Below are 18,513 nucleotides of genomic sequence, written 5' to 3'. Positions count from 1 at the left end.
TTATGACATATAGGAAACCATAGAGGTTTGTCTAGAGGACGATGCCTTATTTTTGCTAATCAAAAAGCTTAATATTCATATTTGGTTTTTGCAAATTAACCCTTTCCACTTAGGCCTCTCCATAAACTCTCAAATGTCAGATTTGCAGAAAAATTAACATTTTATTGCCATCAAAGAAGGCTAATGTTCTGTAGATTATGAAGCCCTCGTCTTTCCGCTAATCTCAATGATAAAAAATACTTTACTAAATTTTTCTTTATTTTTAAAATTGGAACTTTCTTTTGGCAAAAAATTATTCTTTTGTTACATGTGGTAGCAACAAAAAGCAAACCAAATCTTAGCAGCTAACATTTAGCCAACAGCTAACATTTAGCTATCAGCTAGCTATCAGCTAGCTTATCTAGCATTAAATACCATGTTAGTGCTATGAATAGCTGTTGTTCAGATAACTTGTTACTAAAAGATTAGCTTGCAACACACAGTGGCATTGTGTTTGCAACCAAATGGTGAATAGAAAGAATGTGTTTTTATGTTTTGTTTGTATCTCTTAGTTGAGCATACAGTTAGCCCAGTGGTTAAAGTAGGATTTGCCAGGTGGGGGTCCCTAGGTTCAGGTGTAGCAGAGACAACTACATCCTCCTATACATATATATAAGCTCATGTTACGTTTGCCATTACAGGTGCTTTGTAACTTCTTGACAGTATAAAGCTGGAATTCTGCAGTTTTTACTAAAGAACATGATACACTTAAATCAATGACATCTTCTACAAGCGAGTCCTCCTACTTAGCAGCCATATTAAAAAGCATCTGAACACTAATATTTGCATTTACCTTGAAGCATTATTTAAATTAGCTTTCATTTTAAAGGTCAGCAAGACACACAAACTTTATGCATCGAATATTCAGAGAGTTTGCTCACTCTTCACACAGATGGGATTTTAAAAGCTTCTCTGGTATTCATAAAACTTTCGTTCTATCTAAAATTCTCTCATAAGTTTCAGTTTAGACTTGAGGGTCCTATCTTTCTCTTACAGTGTCTCAGATTTTAAACCCACCAGTGACCAAGGATATCACAGTCTGCCCTGCATCAATCCAACATAGTTCATCACTGAAAACCAGAGCACAGCACTGCAAACGACCTGCTCTTAATATCTAGTAAAATATTGAGGAACATGGAATTATTGTCATTTAAAAAACATGTTGGAATATGAAACATCCCTATGTCAGCAACACATCATCTATAGATCCAGTATCTGAATAATAAAACTTTGAAATGAATTAGAACATTACATATAGACTTTAAAGTTGATCAAATGACACTTCCTGAGCACCTGGACCGCCTGGGAATCCCAGGTGCTGTAAGCTTTGGGCAGCACAGTGCTTAGGACTGTTGCCTCACAGCAAGAAGGTTCTGAGTTCAATTCCACCATCAGGCCGGGGTCTTTCTGTGTTGAGTTTGCATTTTCTCCCTGTGTTTGCGTGGGTTCTCTCTCTCCTCCCACAGTCCAAAGACATGCAGTTAGTGGAGCTGGGTTAACTGGTCACTCTAAATTGCCCATAGGTGTGTCTGTGTCGATGTTTTAGCCCTGAGACAGGTAATTTTATGTAGAAAATAAAGTGCAGTACCAGGTGACTACATTCTGAAGTGTTGTAAATGATCACACCAGTGATAAAGTTAAATAATAAAAACAAAATCCTAATTTAGGTTTAATGAACTCACAGAAGGTTTAACGGCAGGTTACAAAGTCAAAAGTTGACCTTGATTTCTTTTACAGAACACAACAAAAGCCATTAAAAGCGAAGCTCCAATTAAGGTACCAGTTGAGGAACCGTTGTCCACCCAGTCCGAGCCTGAAGAAGCCGTGTCTCCAGCACATGTCCCCTCACCCAGCAGAGAGAAGTCCAGAAAGAAAAGCTCAAAACCCCCTAAACCCCCTAAACCACCCAAGCCTCCCAAACCTTCAAAGACGCCCAAGCCTCCGAAGGTGCCAAAGGTCAAGGAAGGAGGAAAGAAGAAAGCAAAGTCAGCAAAGGAGTCATCACCACCTCCTAAACCCTCCAGTTTTGCTGCGCTGGAGTCCCATGCAAAGGACATTTTGAGTAAAATGGACCAGCCAAAAAAGCCTAAGGTGAGCATTTAGTTATGTTAGCACTTTTTTATAGAAATGATGGTTTCTAGTTTCATTGTAGGTCAACCGTTCTGTATCTGATTATGCTATGAAATGTTCAGCTGCTGCCTGCAGGCAGCTGTAAAGTGTTAGCATATATAACTGGCTGCACAGCTTCCCCTGCTAGTATGCATTAACTGGTGCACATGCTAAACAGGCTTTTTTTAATCAAAGAAGTGCGTCTATGTCTACGTAAGGGTGGCCGTTGCTCGGTCATATACCAGGTCATCGTTTTTTAACTGCAGAGGTGTAACATAACATCTGTGAAAATGATTGTATGTATAAGCATTGAATTAAGATTTTATAGATTAGACATGTGATACACAGTTCAGTTAAACTCTTTCTGCAGTTCCACTTTCTGCCTTTGCAGGGCAGAACAGTTTTACCGATTGATCGTTCTGTTATGTTTCTCTGTAATTGCTTTCATTTTCCAGGCTGTTAAGAATGTCCTGAGCATGTCTGAGAAGGAAATGTCAAAGCAGAACAATGTGGAGAAGTTTGATATCAGAGAGCAGAATAAAAACAAGACTGAAGCGAAATGGAAGTACAAGGTAAGTTTACCGGAGCTGTTATTTTAAACTAATGGTGGTGAAGACTTTCGCCTTGGCCTGCAACAGCCAATGCATTTGAAATTCTTTAGGCAATAAGCTATGAAGGTTACAAGTTGAGCAGCTGAATAGAAAAAATGCAGGACCATCCAACAATGATTTGAACACTTCACTTCAAAGCAATCAGCCAAAGTAATGATGCGGCCCAAGTCGCACATTTGAGGCCTGCACCTCATCAGGGCTTCTCCAGAAACGTCCGCCCTCCCAGAGTTTACCTAATGGAATTACGCCATGTCCATATCCAGTGCATTCCATCTAAGTATTTACATATGCCCCCATCTCCTTTTAAAGCGTGTTGTATCGTTATTGTAGAACAACAGGAGGAAGTTTTTAGCGGGGAGAAAAAGAAAGTGTAATTTTGGTGAACGGAAGACATTAGAGGGCTTTAGTTTCTTGGAAAATACAATGCCAAACTGCTGTGGAATGTATTAAACCCCTCCAAGGACCTCCATCCCACTGCTCGTTCACATCAGGCCAAACATTTACAGATGGGGAAGAGACCCCGTTAGACCTTTACCAAGGTCACTGACAACCACATCTTCACTTGTGATCACTGTTCATTTGTGCAGAGGCTCGCAGCTTCTCTGTTAGGTCTATAAAGCTCGTCGGTGTCGCACGGCAGTGTGAAATTTCTGTTTCAGATTACAGCGCGTAGGAAACAAAAACAGCTGAGGAGTGAATATTTGAAAATGTGAAAATGGATGTTCTTGGGTTGCAGTTAATTACAGTGTGATCAGTGGGGACTTTCATGGCAGTCGTTCTGCATTCCTCTATGTGGATTTGGTTTAGTGAAAATTGGGTCAGAAAATTTGACCTGTTGGGTTTAACATCATGAGGTACTCACCCTTTTAACAGCAAGGTTTATTTTAAGAGTTGATGAAACAGTTAATGACAGCGTCTTTTCTTTTCTTTTTTTAAATTCTGATTGTTTAACAGGTTTCCTAAAGTACACAAGGACTGAGAATCTTTATGTGCCAAGTTTTAGATCATTTCTTCATTTATACGATTACTTTTTTAAGTTCCAGTTAGCTACATTTACATTGAAGTGTAAAAATGAAGGCATGAGACAGAGGCCACATTTCCTTTAAACTTCAGCTAGAATCAAAACAGTGAGCTAAGAGAGGCTCAGATGCTCTGTAGAACTGAGGGAACATAGTTATATGCAATTAATCTTTCCTTTGAAATAAAAGTACAGAGTCGGTTTAAATTGGCATGAAGTGTTCTCATTAATGCAGTGAACCAGAAATAGCGACACCAAGATATCTGTCATCCTCTCTGTTCTTTAACATAACGCTGATTACTTTTAGCTTCTCTGACATTATTTTCCTTGGAATGTTGCAGAATAGTAAACCCGATTCCCTGCTGAAAATGGAGGAGGAATGCAAATTTGACAGAACACTGCTGTCAAGCAATAAAGACAGATTCAGCTTTACTATGTCTCACAGGAAACTGCTGAGGTATGTATGGAATGGCTGCGATCGCCACGTAAATGTTCGACTTCAGGTCTTTGAAGAGACGAGCACGCCAGCTTTCTCATGTGGTGTATTTTGGTGATTGTAGAGCCATGTGGCTATCAGCAGCATATCCATTAGAGCTAATTCAAGGACTTCTCGCTGCGAGCGCCTGGCTGAGCCTCGTATCACTCCCTTATTGTCCTGCGGTTTCATTTTCAGCTCCAAGACCCTGAAACCTCAGACCAACTCAAGTGTTTTTGGATCATTACAAAACCTAAAAGAGGACAAAACCAAGCCAGTGATAGACGAGTATGAGTACGTCTCAGATGAAGGCGAGCTGAAGATTGACGAATTCCCCATCAGACGGAAAAAGAACACTGTTAAGAGAGATCTTTCCTGTGAGTATTTTGGGCTTATTTGGTTCGTGTTTCAGTTTGTTTAAATTATCAAGTTAGACTGGGCAATTTTCAGAGTATCGGCTTCAATGCGTATGTATCAAAAAGTGCCAAAGATTTACTCAGCGATATACTCTTGATCTGGTATTTCCTGTTCTAAATTAAAAACATGTTTAGGGGCATGTTTTAGCTCTGTAAAATGATTTTTTAAGACAGATGCATTAAACAGTTTGGTTTATTTTTGTACATAAATAATGGTTAAACCATTCTGACATTTCAGTTTTTGCTTAACATCTGGAAAAAAAGAGCTTTGTTTGAGAGATTAAGAACTGTGACAACATCAGCCTACACGGCACAAAGCATCACTGCTGTTTTGATTGCTGACCTAACTGTAAAATGACTACTTTTTTAATGACATAGTTATCAGATGATTGACTAAATTTTCAGTAAAATTACAAAAAAGAAAGAAAATCTCGGCAATTCAAGTCGAATTACTTGCATTTACATAATGTGTTGTTAAAGAAGAGCAAGCCCTGTTTTGTCACGAGTTAGTATATACAGCTCGTTTGTGACTGTAGCTGAAGGAAATTCAGCTAAAGACGAAGTATGAATAACAAAAGTGTCCACTTTAACTCTAAAAATCTCTAACTTGTGGTAGCACGAGTTACCACAGCGTTGTTGTTAGTAGGGATGGGTATTGTTTAGGTTTTATGTTTAGCTGTTTTCCACTTTTTCTTTGGTCATTTTAGCCTTTTTGGCCAGGGTGAAGGGAGCATCTGCCATCAAACAAGAAGACAGCTGCATGTAGCCATGATGATGTTTGCTAGTTCACATTAATGTAATAACATGGTTAGCCTACTCAACGTAAATTACACACGAACAACGTTAAGCTACTCACGCGGAGAAGAACGGCTGCTGCTGCATCATCATCCTCATCATTTCTGCTACCTGGCAGGGCTAGGGGCCAGGACTCTGCTCTTCGGGTTTTTTGGGGATGTTGCTAACTCCGGGTCCGATAACAGGCACCACACCCGCAGTAGATGTGCTCGGTGTGAGGTCTCGCAGCAAGCTATCAAATACGGCGCATTTCTCGGCTTTTAAAAAAATGCTCTGCGTCGCCAGGTGTTTCATCAGATTCGAGGTGTTACCTCCTTTGCACAGTATCAGCTTGTTGCAGGCTGCTGAGTTTGCATCTTTTGCTGTGAAGTACAGCCAGACTTTTGACCGCTTTGCCTTGGTCATTTTTAATCTGCTCTAAAAGAACATACGTACCTGGCCCCGCCTACTATGCTTGCAAAGGTAAAATGATTGGCTAGAATCCAAAGTGTATGACATCTCAGGGAAAAAAAAGCATCGAAATAAAGCACCGAAATGTGCGCTGCTTTTCGGTCTGGTTACTACCGTTTATGTCAGAACCGGTGCCATAATGGTACCGGATACCGGTACCCATCCCTATTTGTTAGTCTTATTGGAAGACTAGTCTTAAAATGTTACTAATTCCGATGTTATGGTGCTGATTGTTACATTTGTTTTTCCCTAGTTTTATCAGACATCAGAGAACCTATTCAGCCAGCCAAAAAAACAAAGTTTCAACCCTCGGTGACTAAGGTATGTACGACATCACCTGTATCTGCTATTCCCAAACGTTGGAACACTGAGGCCCAGCTTGAAAATCGTCAGCCTCCCACCATTAATGAGAAAAATAATCAATACAAAATTAGTGCTTACATTTTTGTTTAGGTTGATTCTCATAAACAGTTGTCCTTTTGCAAACTGCAGTAAGATGTAAGCTCCAGTTCTGCGCCTTTGTTTTATTATATTTGATGACATTTTACACTAAGCTTTAACATATGAACATCAGTATTTATGAGACATTCAAACAGAATGACACAATGTAAAAATTTATATTTTATACTTATTTATTATTTGTAAAATAACTTTCACTGCCCACCTACAGTAAGTTCTATGTGCTGATGAAGCATACTAATAATTCCAAAAAATAATACACACGACCTGTGTGGTGGAATCACTTTGGACAGACGCGCACACTCGATAAATGTAAAGTTTTTGCACTTAACAGAGAATTTAATGTTTTGGCGTTTTATCCATAAAACTTAAGCAGTTATGACGTTAATGTGATGCATAAACAGACTGTGAAAAAATTCTGCAGTGCTCCTTTAACTCAGAGGCGGAGACTTCCTGTGCTGTGGAGCCACACACACTGATGAGAGAAAGAGCTGTGGCATGAATGGAGGAAGAGGAAGAAAAAGCCTAGACCAAGTTTACTAATGAGAGGTCACTAGAACCCATATCACAGCCTTGATCTGCAGTTTCCCCGGATATTTCAAATTCTGTGTTGTTGTGATGCCATGCCACTCATTTAAATACATATTAAAATGAAAGATTATAAATAGATGTTAAAACTGAATTTTGTCTTTTTAATGAAAAAATTATATTTTTGAATTTAACATGTTTCAAAGAAGCTGGGACGAGAAAACAGAAGACTGAAAAAAGGACAAAGAACATTTTAGCTCTAATGTGATTAATTAGGAACATTTTTATTTAATCACACTGGATATAGGTAAACATAATGACTCCATATTGTAGTGGTTCATACAACATGTGACACGACACCATCCACTGGGAGCATTTGGTATAAAAACCTGTTAAATGAAACGTGTGTATACTATTCCTGCTGTGACAGAGCCGTGCAAAGAAAGTAGCTTAAACATTTCTGGTAAAATAGAAGATATGAAGAGGTTCATCACGATGAGGAGGACATTTGATTTAAGGCTTCTTTTTGTGGTTCATGCAATTAATTATTGATTAAGAGAATATAAAATAATCTATGTAGCAAAGGGACAAGACTGAAAACCAGTGTTAGATTATCACTATCTGAAAGCCCTCAGCCAGCAAGGCTTTAAGAAGAAGTTTAAAGACCCCCACACAACGAAGGAATCAGATACTCTGCCTTCTTTTCTGCGTCTCAGCTCCAAAAGACTAAAGTAGAAAGTGTTGCTCATGCTGCCTTCTGATGGCATGAGAAGCATGAGTGCACCTGTGAAGGCACCAATAATACTAAATGATATGTTCAGGTTTAATAAAAACACATGCTGCCATTTAGGCAACAAAATATTCAGCCGAGGCCTTACATGTTTTAGCAAGACAGTATCAAACTGCTTACTGTACACACTCCAATAGAACAGAACCACAGAAGAAGAGCCCTGATGCTAAAGTGGCTGGGTGACAGTCCACATGTGTCCCCCACTAACTATTGGCATTTCATGAAATGATGTCAAAAGATAATTTAACACTAAAGCAGCTGGTGTCGTCCTAAATCTCTGTAGTGTTTTACAAAGAAAGTTGAAATTTTAAAAAAGCACGGCGGCATTAAAATAGAGCTGTTAGATAAACTGTCACTATTAACATTAAAATGTGGGTTTTTCATTCACAAATCTATTCTTCGAAACGAGGTTGTAGTTCCATACTGGATCAGCAGATGGAAAAAGTGGGCAAATATCCCAGGGGTCCAGTCCTGAGGGGCTGCAAGTGCCCTACATTTGCTTAGAGTGTCTTTGTGTGGGGTAAGGTTAGTAAATGAGAATGTAGTCGACAGCAGAAGAATCAAATGTCAATATTGCCTGTTTTTGCATCGTTCTAAAAACATTTATGCTAAAGTGAATAACTAAAAAGGGGGCTGACGGGGGCAGACGGCTCATTTGAGCCCTGGGGCCTCCTACTGAGACTTTCTGGCGGCAGTCCTATGATAAACAGTGAGACTGCAGTAAAGAAGCCATTACAAGAAAAGCGAACATGGATTTTCCTTTTTTTGCCAGAAAAGGAAAGAAACTTGAAGTCTCTCTCATATCTCTTTCCTGTACGTTCACTTCCTTCAACACCAGAGCACAGACTCCTCAGATGAAGAGACGCTGCACATAGACACGGAGGCCAAGCCTGAGGTCAAAAGTCGCAATTCCAAGGTGAAGAAAAAGAGCGGCAGCGCCGCAGGAATTCTGGACCTGTTGCAGGCCAGCAAGCAAGTGGGTGGCATCGACTACGGCACCAACAGGTAGACTAACCTAACCCCGATGTCAATTTTCTGCTGCATTCCCATCAACACCAACAGAACTTGGACTTCTAAACTCATTTGAGTTAGAGTACATGCGCAGCATTAATCTCTAAATGGCTCCCGCTGGACCCCCTTTTCCTTCAGTAAATGAATTTTAGCTCTTCTTAATGGACCGAGGCACTGACAAACAAATGGCCTACTCAGCGGCGACGTAATTGGATGAAAAAGCTGAATTTTACAGCTTCGCTCAGAGCTGAAAAATCAGCTAGCGGCTGGAGCAACAGTTTACACCGATTCTGTCAGCAGTTTGTGTTAAGTCAGTGTTTGTTTCATCCCGTGTTAATCTATCAAACGCTGCGTGGCTCCAGGCTCTTCCCTTTGCCTTTTGCTGTTTGCGAGCTCTTGATGGTCTATTTCCACCACACTGAAAGCTACAAATGAGCAATGAAAGAAAGAAAGAAAACATTGATGAAATATGTTAATTTATCACATCGTTGGTGCTTTGAAGAGGGGCTGAAGCTTCATTATAGCGGTGTGTGATAGTCGCTTTGTTTCTTGTGGCAGCTCAGCAGGTGATAGCTTAATGGGTGTGTGGATTCATTTTGGGAGCGATGTCTTAAGGAGGATATTTGTTTTTGACAGTTTTCCTTCCTCTTTGTTCCACTGAGGCACAGTTTGTAATCTAGCTTACACCGAGATCTGGTTCAGAGCCTTCTTCAGTTCTTTCTTTCTTTCTTTGACCTCTGCCAGCGTGTTGACCACCATGTAATGGCTGTGTTGTTGTGTATTTCTTATTGACATACTTACAGTCAGCCACCTGCATCTCCCAGCACACAGGAGGCCATTCAGGGCATGCTGTCCATGGCCAACCTGTCGTCTTCAGAGAGCTTGCAGCAGCCGTGGAGCAACAGCCAGGCCAAAAACAACGGCCAGTCGAAGAACAACTCGCACAGCTCGCAGGCCGGCAAGAAGGCCGGCAGAGGAGGAGGCGGAAACAACAGCAAGCGGTCGACTAAACGTCTGCCAAAGAAACCCAGGAAGAGCAGCAGTATTGAGAGTCTAGATTATGACGACGACCAAGATCACATGGATGCGTGTTTCAAGGACTCGGATTACGGTAAGCGACAAATGCCAACTTGTTGTTGTTTCCTCATTTTTCTGTCATCGTGGGCAGGGTGGGGTGACGGCGGTAGCGAGTGTCATTTTTCCATGATACTGGTGCTGGTCAAGTTCCAAAGCATTCCCTGTTTTGCCCTATTGTACCCAGGATGTGTTTTTTTCAGCTACAGTGTACTTTATGAATTTATAAGTCACACCTACCTATTGTCTGGGCAGAATCACAGGAAACCAAGAAAATGCTGAAAATGAGACAAAAACACGAACTGAAAAGATAGAGTGTGTTTCTGGATGGCTGTCTTTCTAAGCTTAGACCATCAGAGTGATGAAACTAGGTAAACATTTCATATGCTGGAGTCTTGGGATTGCATTAACCCCAAAAATGTCTCCAAAAAAACATGCATGTTTATGTGTGCTCCTCCCCCTACACACAGAGTGGAGCAGGAAGCCGTCACTCTAACAGAAAACACCTTTTAACCAAAATATTAAAACAGCTCATCCAAACAACCTCTCACTCAGCGCTACACCCGATTACACCCACCAGCTTTGAAGGGCGTAGGATGAATGACTTTGGAGAGCAGACGTAAAGAGATTTCTCTAATTAGAAGTGGGATAACTTTAATCATGGTAAAACATTCTTGTAATCAGGATCAGGAATGGGAATGTGTATCAGGATGTTGTCATTGCGTCTGTTAGCTTCAAAGAGATGGTTTGCAAAATGTAAACAAATACACGCTTTAAAAACGAGCTTCATGAAGGTTTGTACTGGAACTGTTCTGTTGTTCGCCTTCATATTAATGCACCAATAATTGTCTTTAAGCATTACATGAAAAGTAGCTCCACACAAGAGACTGAGAATTGCTTTGAACTGAATAACTGTTTGGCTAAGTGGAAAAACAGATATTCAGACATAATCAGACTTTAGTTTTGATACAAAGGATTTAGAATCAGAAGATCCTAAAAGTAACTAAAGGCACGGTGACTGTGTCCACAGACAGTAACCTGTGCAATTGTTTCAGTGAGAGAATCACATCCATGTTTACTGCAGAGCTCCCCGAGAGCCTGAAGATCACAGATATCAGCACTGATTTCTTCACATTATCCGACTCTTCTGATGACGCACGATGACATCGTCAAAGGCTTTGCATTCAGGAACATTTTTCTGAAATTGTTCAGCTATTTGAAGATGCACTTTTTTGAACTTTTTTACTATTAAGGAGCTCTGCCTCTACAAGGTGCTCTTTGTTGGACCCAATCTGACAATTTTAGGACGTGTCCGTGGCATCAAAACCAGTTGAACACTTTTAAGAGTGCAACCCTCAATCATTTTGAATCATATTTTGTAGGATTTGTTGGAAAAACGAAAAATGAAAAGACTCCCTCACTGAGATTTCTCACGTTTTGCTGTTTCTAAATGCATAAATCTAAAACACAGTAGTTGCAATGTCTTTATATTTTATCATTTATATTTATTTGGGTCTTAAAGGACCTTAAAACACATTTTTGTTACATTATTATTTTTATATATTTTTTAAATTGCAGTACTTTTAGTGGTTCACTATTATTTTATTGCGCTTTTTTGTTTCTTTTTGTTTTCTACATCAATAAAGTTGAATGTGCAGGAGGGCTGATTTATTCAAAAACTAAAAACAGTGCAGCTGATCGGAGCTCTGTGAGTTCAGTCTGGTGTCATTTTTCAAGCGCATGAATGAGAAAATAATGTATCTGCCATGTCTGATCCTCACTGCTGCTAACAGGTGCTTTAAAAACAAATTGGCCCCTTATGTATCTGCTTGTGGAGCTTAATTTCTCAATTTGGCCTGGAGCTTTTCATTACGTGTACGTGACACGGGCTTATGTTTACTTTTCGTGCGTCTCTTTGGGGTTTTTTTGCTCCAGTTTATCTTTTTTTCCTGCAAAATGCTTTCCCTGTGAAGCCCATCCAAACACAGCTGTTTGGAGCCTCCTAGCTTGTTAATAAGCGATTAACACGCGTTCCAAACGGTTATTTTACAAGCTTTTTGAACTTCTAATTGGTCCAATTAGTTGTTCTTAGCACGAACATTCTCGCTCTAAAATCCCGAAGCTTCTCCCGCAGACTGGCACTCTGCTCTGCTTTTATAAACAGGTCATTTTTTATCTTGATCATCCAATTATCAGATATTAAAAGGTCTAGATTGGAATGGCTGCACTGTGAACCGACAGTCAACAGCTGCTTTGCAGCTGCACCGCATGCTGCCACTTCCTCCGTTTTACAGAAAACTGAAGTAATTGCAGCTTTTCTTTGCAACTTCTCAGCAATGAGCTAACATGCATGACATGTGAGTAATCTGTTCCACGTTTCGATTTTAGTTTACCCCTCGCTGGAGTCCGAAGAGGATAATCCTGTGTTCAAATCGAGATCAAAGAAACGGAAAAGCAGCGACGACACTCCGTACAGCCCCACAGGTGAACACTGGCATTGTTTAAGAAGCATCTTGGCTTCAGAGTTTTATGAAAGAAATATGTTCTAAACCCCAATATGGATGTCCTGGCAGCCCGCGTAGGACCATCAGTTCCCCGACACGAGCGGCCAGCCAGAGATGGAGCCCGGGTGGCGTCCATAGAAACAGGCCTGGCTGCGGCTGCAGCAAAGCTTTCCCACCAGGTAAATTACTTACACTGTATTCTTACACAACTGTAGATATTTCTGATCATTTTGCTCAAACAAAAAATGATGTGTCAAAAGGAGGAACAACAAAAAACCAAGAAGAAGAAGAAAAGCACCAAAAAGAAGGCGCTAGTAATAGAGGAGCCCCCGAAAATCTCTCAGGACAGTAGCTCGCCGGAGCACAATCTGGACTCCCAGGACGGCAGCCTGACAGACCACGAGTTCAACACTGGAACGGTCAAGTCACCGGGAGGGCCGCAGCCCATGGCACCCGGGGTCTTCCTCAGCCAGAGACGGCCGTCCATGTCCTCTCCCAACAGCACCAACTCCACAAGCACCAACAGCAGCGGCATGGCGAAGGGTGACCGTGTGGGCTCAGCAGACGCCAAAGGTGAGCACGTGTACAGAGTGTGGAGTGTGCAGAAGAAAATACACAACGGATGGTCCCGTCATCCTCAGAGCAACTGTCACTGGTTGTTGGTTCTGCAGAAACAGACAGAACTTTGTGCCTCACAGTGATGACTTCTAAATATATTTCCCTTTAAACCATTGCAGTGTATGTTATGAGCGATTTAACGCCAATGTAACAGTGTGTTTCCGAGAGAGGAAAAAAGGAAAAGCATAATAGGTCCCCTTTAAGCACAGGCACGGCTATTTGTTCGTTAGAAAATTTCAAATGCTGCGTGTAACGTCTTTAAAGCTTTAGTAATCTGTGGGATTAAGATTTCACTTCCCGTGAATAAATTTGAATCACTCGCCTTCTTTACACAGAGATTCTTGTAGCAGCTTTTCAGTAATGGAGCAGTAATGAATGAATATCTAATGGCTTTTAAATTGAGCAGTTTTTCAGGGAAATGAATGTTTTCCATCTTGCCAAATGAAAGTTCTTTCCAGGATTTTTTTTTTTTTTACAATTTCTAAAGCTTCATCCGGACTAGTAATCAATAATAATTAGCAAATAACAGTTTGGTTTGGCGGCCGCTGCTCTTTGAGCATGCAAAGTGCAACCTATTGTAATGAGAGACAGTTGTGTGAACTGTTGTGAACTGCCAATGATGGATACTTAGAGGGAGTGACTCCCTCCTCCAGGAAATGCGTCTCACTTAAAGGTTTTCTAGGGATCCTTTTAGGTAGCTTCTCGTTAATGCATTGCTTTTTAATTTACATTTGCATGTGGTTCTTCCCGCCAGTATTGAAATGACATTTAGACATGTTATTTAACAGAATTTTAAACGATCTGTCTTGTTCCCCTCTGCTGGCCACAACACAACATGCTATAATTTGGCATTAACTTTTAAAAGTGCTCATTTTGTCAGAATAGCAGGCGCACTGGCATTAACTAAAATTAGCCAGAAGAAAGATGCCAAAGCACAAACAGTCCCACTGCTGCAAATCCCACTTGTTGTTTACTGTAGTTATCCCCTCGTGGCCCATTCAGCCAAGTTTGGCTTGATTAGACAAACACTTAACGCAGCAGCGAGCTGCATGATCTGAGTTTGCATGCTGCCTAATGTTACTAGCAAAGTAGTAATATTACAAATGCAAATGCTTATATAGCACTTTTCTACCTGAGCACTCAGTAAAACTAGTCTCATTCATGCAGGCACTGTGTGCTACGCTTTGTGTCTAACAAGCGTCAGAGAACAGCTTGGGGTCAGTATGTTGTCAAGTATAGTTGGTATGTAGACTGCAGCACCCAGAGGTAAAGTCAACGATGACCTCTTTACCTCCTGAGCTACAGCCACTCCTGTGTGTTTAACGGTTATAATGTTTAATATAAACGTTGGCGCTGGCACGGCTGGCAGCCTTAACCCAATTTTCCTCGAGATGAATAAAGTATGCTCAATCAATCAATAATACAAACATGACATTAGTGATTGACTCCATTACTAACCCACATGTGGTCTTTTGCTGCTGTAACCATCTGTTTCAAGGTTTGACATGGCGTGGGTTCAGAGATGCTCTTCTGCTTGCCTTTCCTGTAGTGAGGGGTTATTTGAGTTGCTGCTGCTGTCCTGTCCGCTCAGAGCAGTCTGGCCATTCTGACCTCTGCCCTTAACAAGGCATTATTATCAGTATAATTGTAGGGTCTTTACCGTCAAATATAAAGCGTCTGGAAGCGATTGTGGTTGTGATCTGGCGCTATTTAAATGAGATTGAACTGAATTGCATTTTCACCCAGAGAACTGCCACCAACTGGATAGTTTCTCTGTTTTGAGCCATTCTGTGTTAGTGATGGTTGTATGCTTGTGAGGGGAAATCCCAGTAGGTCAGCAGTTTCTCAGACCAGTCCATTCAGAGGCACTTAAATCACCTTTCTTTCCCCTTTCTATTTGGACTGAACTTCAAAAGGTCATGTGGTGACATGTGACTGTGTAATTAGATATTTGTCTTTCGTAGCTGGACCGGACATTCCTAACAAAGTATGCGGTGAGCGTAAGTCTTTCCACTGTCTGTTGGACACAAGCAAAATTCTGGAACAACATGTTCAGACAGTGTTGATGAAAAATCACTATCTTCCTGTTAAAAGGGAGTTTTTCCTTCCCACTGTCGCCAAAGTGCTTGCTCATAGTGGGTCATATGATTGTTGTATGTATTATTGTAGGGTCTACCTTACAATATAAAGCGCCTTGAGGTGCTGTTGTTGCCCTGTGGGGCTCCTGTTGGGTATGAGTATGTTAAACATGTTTTTGCTATTAGACCAATGAACATGTTCCAGCATAAAGGCCACTAAGCTAGCAAATATTGGTGCGAACATGTCAGGATGTATTACTTTGTTACATTTTTGGAAACAAAATGTTGTAAGCTGGCTCGGCATCTTACCTCTTGTCTTTTCTTGTCTTTCCTGCAGCTAAGCGGCTAAAGAAAGGCATGGCAACAGCCAAACAGAGACTTGGAAAGATTTTAAAGATCCATCGAAATGGAAAGCTCCTTCTGTAGCATGCAGCGGACTGTCGTAGGACTGGGAATTCACGAGCTGGGTCCCATCCCAACCTCACCCCCCCGTTCACCGATTAAAGCCAACGACGTGGAAAAGAGATAAAAGACTGAAACGAGATGGGAGAAGAAGAAAATCATGCATTTTTGAATTTCTAAGAAGAACATCAGTCAAATAGGTTTTTGCCTCTACTTATACTTTATAACTTTCAGATATTAAAAGTGTACAGAACCTACTATAAATATTTTTTAAGAGAACATGTCTCATTTTACTACAGCTGTGAGTTTATCAGGGGTTGCTAAAACATGAAGTAGAATTACATTGCAGTCATTCCAAGATTTGTGAAAGTATCCCTTGCATGTATTCAGTTGCATGTGCGCTTGGGTCAGGGGTTTTTTTTGTTTGTTTGTTGGTTTGTTTGTTTTTGAGGGTTATTTCCTACTAACTGGATGCGGCTTATCATTGCCACGCTCGATTGAACTGGGAAAATTCACCTCCTCCTTTCCCAACGTCCTCGTGTTTGATCAGAATCGATTAGCGCGCGTGCGTCTCTGTCGGCGGGAACCTTTGTTCGTTTGTGCCGAGCCGTGGATCGCAAATGAGGAGCGACTATAAAGCACAAAAAGCGAATCGCGGGCAGCGCCGTCCAGATGTTTGTCAAAGCGAACGCAGTCAGACGGAGGAGGACCGGCCATAGGATTACTGACACTACACGGCGCTGATGATAAGCCTCATCCACGTCACGTCTGCGGTTACATGGGGATACTTTCTCTCTTCTTTTGCTTTCCCAGGCAGCACCGACAACATAGGCGCATCTCTGCATTTTTATAGCTTCACACATCACAGTATATAGAATGTAGCTTGTACATAGCCTTTTAAATTACTACTTTTTGTATCCTTTCCCCTTAAGGCTTCATTCAGCATTTTTACCGGTTTTGCTAATAAGAATAAATGAATAAAAGTATATATATGGATATACACTATAGTCCTAATTTTTATTTGTATTTTTTTTTAATAACAGAGGTTCACTTTTATTATTATTAGTATTATGTTGTCATTAGACGTAAAGGTGTTGCCTGGAAAACAATCGAAGACACGATACATTTTATTGTCATATGGCCTTACATACACAAAGCTAATTGTATTGTGATTCTGTCTGAACGAGAGACGAAGCTTTGAGGGAAAATTACATAAAAGGATTAAAAAAAGCAACACTTAAAGTTTCTATGACCAGCCTCTTGTTCGAGTTCTAGTATCCTGAAGGGTTTTGGAGTTATTTTACTAGCACCTTGTGAAGTGTTTATGTGTCAGTGATGTAATTTATTAATGTTTGTAGCTTTTTTATACTTGTACAATTCTAAAGAGTTTTTGTTTTCTTTTGGTTTTGGATATTTCATCAAGTTGTGAATTTACCCTTTACTTTTTGTTGCTTTCTTTTTTAGGCGTTTGTGTATTTGGGGGGCGCCACGGACATTTGACACACTAGAACCCACGTTGGCAAACTTTTTTATCTACACCCTGTCTCCAACCATTTCCAATGTGACATGATTATCATTACTATTGTTGATATTATGGTTCGAAGCAGCCGCGTCCACACCTCCATCACACCTCGGGTTGTGTTTTTTTCCACGTTATTTTGGTCAGGACATTTTCGACATGGTCTCAGTGCGCTCTGCTTTCGTCTCCGAAACGCTCTGATCAAACACTCTTTTCAGGTTTTTATTTTGTACAATACGTGTGTTGCTTTGTTGTGGTTTATTTTTGTATGTCCGACCTATTAAATGCATCCACTGTGCCAGGACAGTGAATGATACCTGTTGTAGCTGTCTTCCCTTACTGTTCTTCACAGTACTACCAAGTATTTACAATCCTTTTTGACCTGAAATATATTTTTCTGTATTTAGACGATTCTGTTGGAGATCATAGCTCACTTTTCTAAGACATGGAGAAATGGCAAATTCAACTCCGAGGAACAAACATATTGTTGTTGAATGATATGATTGTCCGCCTTGTTTACTTTTGCAATACAGTTACTGTGGAAAACCTACTTTGTAATGTGTTCCTGTCCCACCTGCGTTGTGACAGTTTGTGTGGTGAACACTAAACATGGTTTCTTTTTGCTTTCCTGCTTGACACTGTCCTGCTTAAAAGTCAAATCCAGCACTACGCACATCATCGGGCTTTTGGACTCCTCCCACAGCTCTAGCCGAGTCATTAATTAAAACCAGGCCAAAGTCAACACCATTAAAACTGTATTAACTTAAAAAGCGCTCCAAAGCAGTCCGACTTTTTTCACAGCAGGTGTGGCTGCGGTTAAATGTCCTGTGGGCAAGAAGTGAAGACGCAGAATGTGCTCAGTGAAGAGAGCTACATCAAACCTTTACTGCCTCGCGACGTTTGACGTTGTTCTTAAATCTGCAGTCAGACAGTCAAGAGTGGAGCAACAGCGAGTCTGTGCCACTAGATGGAGTCAAAAAATGTGTCTATGGAGAGGAAGCTTTCAAGTCCAGCACATGGAGAAATACAAGAAATAGGTGCCGATTTTTACCAGCAGAGAGGATGTTAGTAAAAATGGTTGCGTTAATTACTCTTCAGAGTATATATATATATATATATATATATATGTAATTTTTTAAAAATATGTTTTTGTATTTTCCAAATTATAGAATATATATACAATTTTAAAAAAGGTCTAGATAATTCATAATGATAGGATTATTGATGCAATAATACTATTGTAGAATTAAAGAAATCTGAAAAAATATATATATTTATTTATTTACACTTACGTATTTATTTATACAAACATCATACATCATATATATATATGGTGTATGATGTTTGTTTCTTGAGGATGAGGATTTAAAGGTGAACTTACTGATGTCTGTGCCACATCTGAAAGTAACTGTAGACTTTTATGATTCATTGTTTTGAGATTTGAAGCTAAATGGGTTTTTTTTATTTGTTTGTTTTATTTTCAGTTTTCTGCTTGATTAAAAAAATACTTAGTTACAGTTTGTGTTGTAACTAAAAAAAAATAAAACTGTGGCTTTGCCTTCTGGAAGAAAACCCTGAAGAAAACCATGTCCTACATATGATATTTCCCCCACAGAT

At 40.3% G+C, this 18,513-nt stretch overlaps 1 protein-coding gene across 2 annotated transcripts in view; it reads left to right on the top strand.

Moving 5' to 3' along the window:
* phf2 (PHD finger protein 2) overlaps nt 1-17,666 on the top strand; it is a 41,378-nt gene extending 23,712 nt beyond the window's left edge. The window contains exons 12-22 of one of the 2 annotated variants that reach the window (XM_026169071.1): nt 1,777-2,130; nt 2,604-2,720; nt 4,119-4,234; nt 4,451-4,629; nt 6,167-6,234; nt 8,529-8,695; nt 9,526-9,812; nt 12,164-12,259; nt 12,349-12,458; nt 12,540-12,852; nt 15,313-17,666. In XM_026169071.1, the coding sequence (XP_026024856.1) occupies nt 1,777-2,130; nt 2,604-2,720; nt 4,119-4,234; nt 4,451-4,629; nt 6,167-6,234; nt 8,529-8,695; nt 9,526-9,812; nt 12,164-12,259; nt 12,349-12,458; nt 12,540-12,852; nt 15,313-15,401 (1,896 nt within the window). In that variant the 3' untranslated portion in view covers nt 15,402-17,666. Of the gene's footprint in view, nt 1-1,776; nt 2,131-2,603; nt 2,721-4,118; nt 4,235-4,450; nt 4,630-6,166; nt 6,235-8,528; nt 8,696-9,504; nt 9,813-12,163; nt 12,260-12,348; nt 12,459-12,539; nt 12,853-15,312 lie in introns of both variants that reach the window. The other variant, XM_026169070.1, reaches the window with a different exon arrangement.
* The last annotated feature ends 847 nt before the right edge of the window (nt 17,667-18,513 follow it).

Source organism: Astatotilapia calliptera, chromosome 5, assembly GCF_900246225.1.
Source record: "Astatotilapia calliptera chromosome 5, fAstCal1.2, whole genome shotgun sequence".
Lineage (NCBI taxonomy): Eukaryota > Metazoa > Chordata > Actinopteri > Cichliformes > Cichlidae > Astatotilapia > Astatotilapia calliptera.
This window is presented reverse-complemented; position numbering and strand designations above follow the sequence as displayed.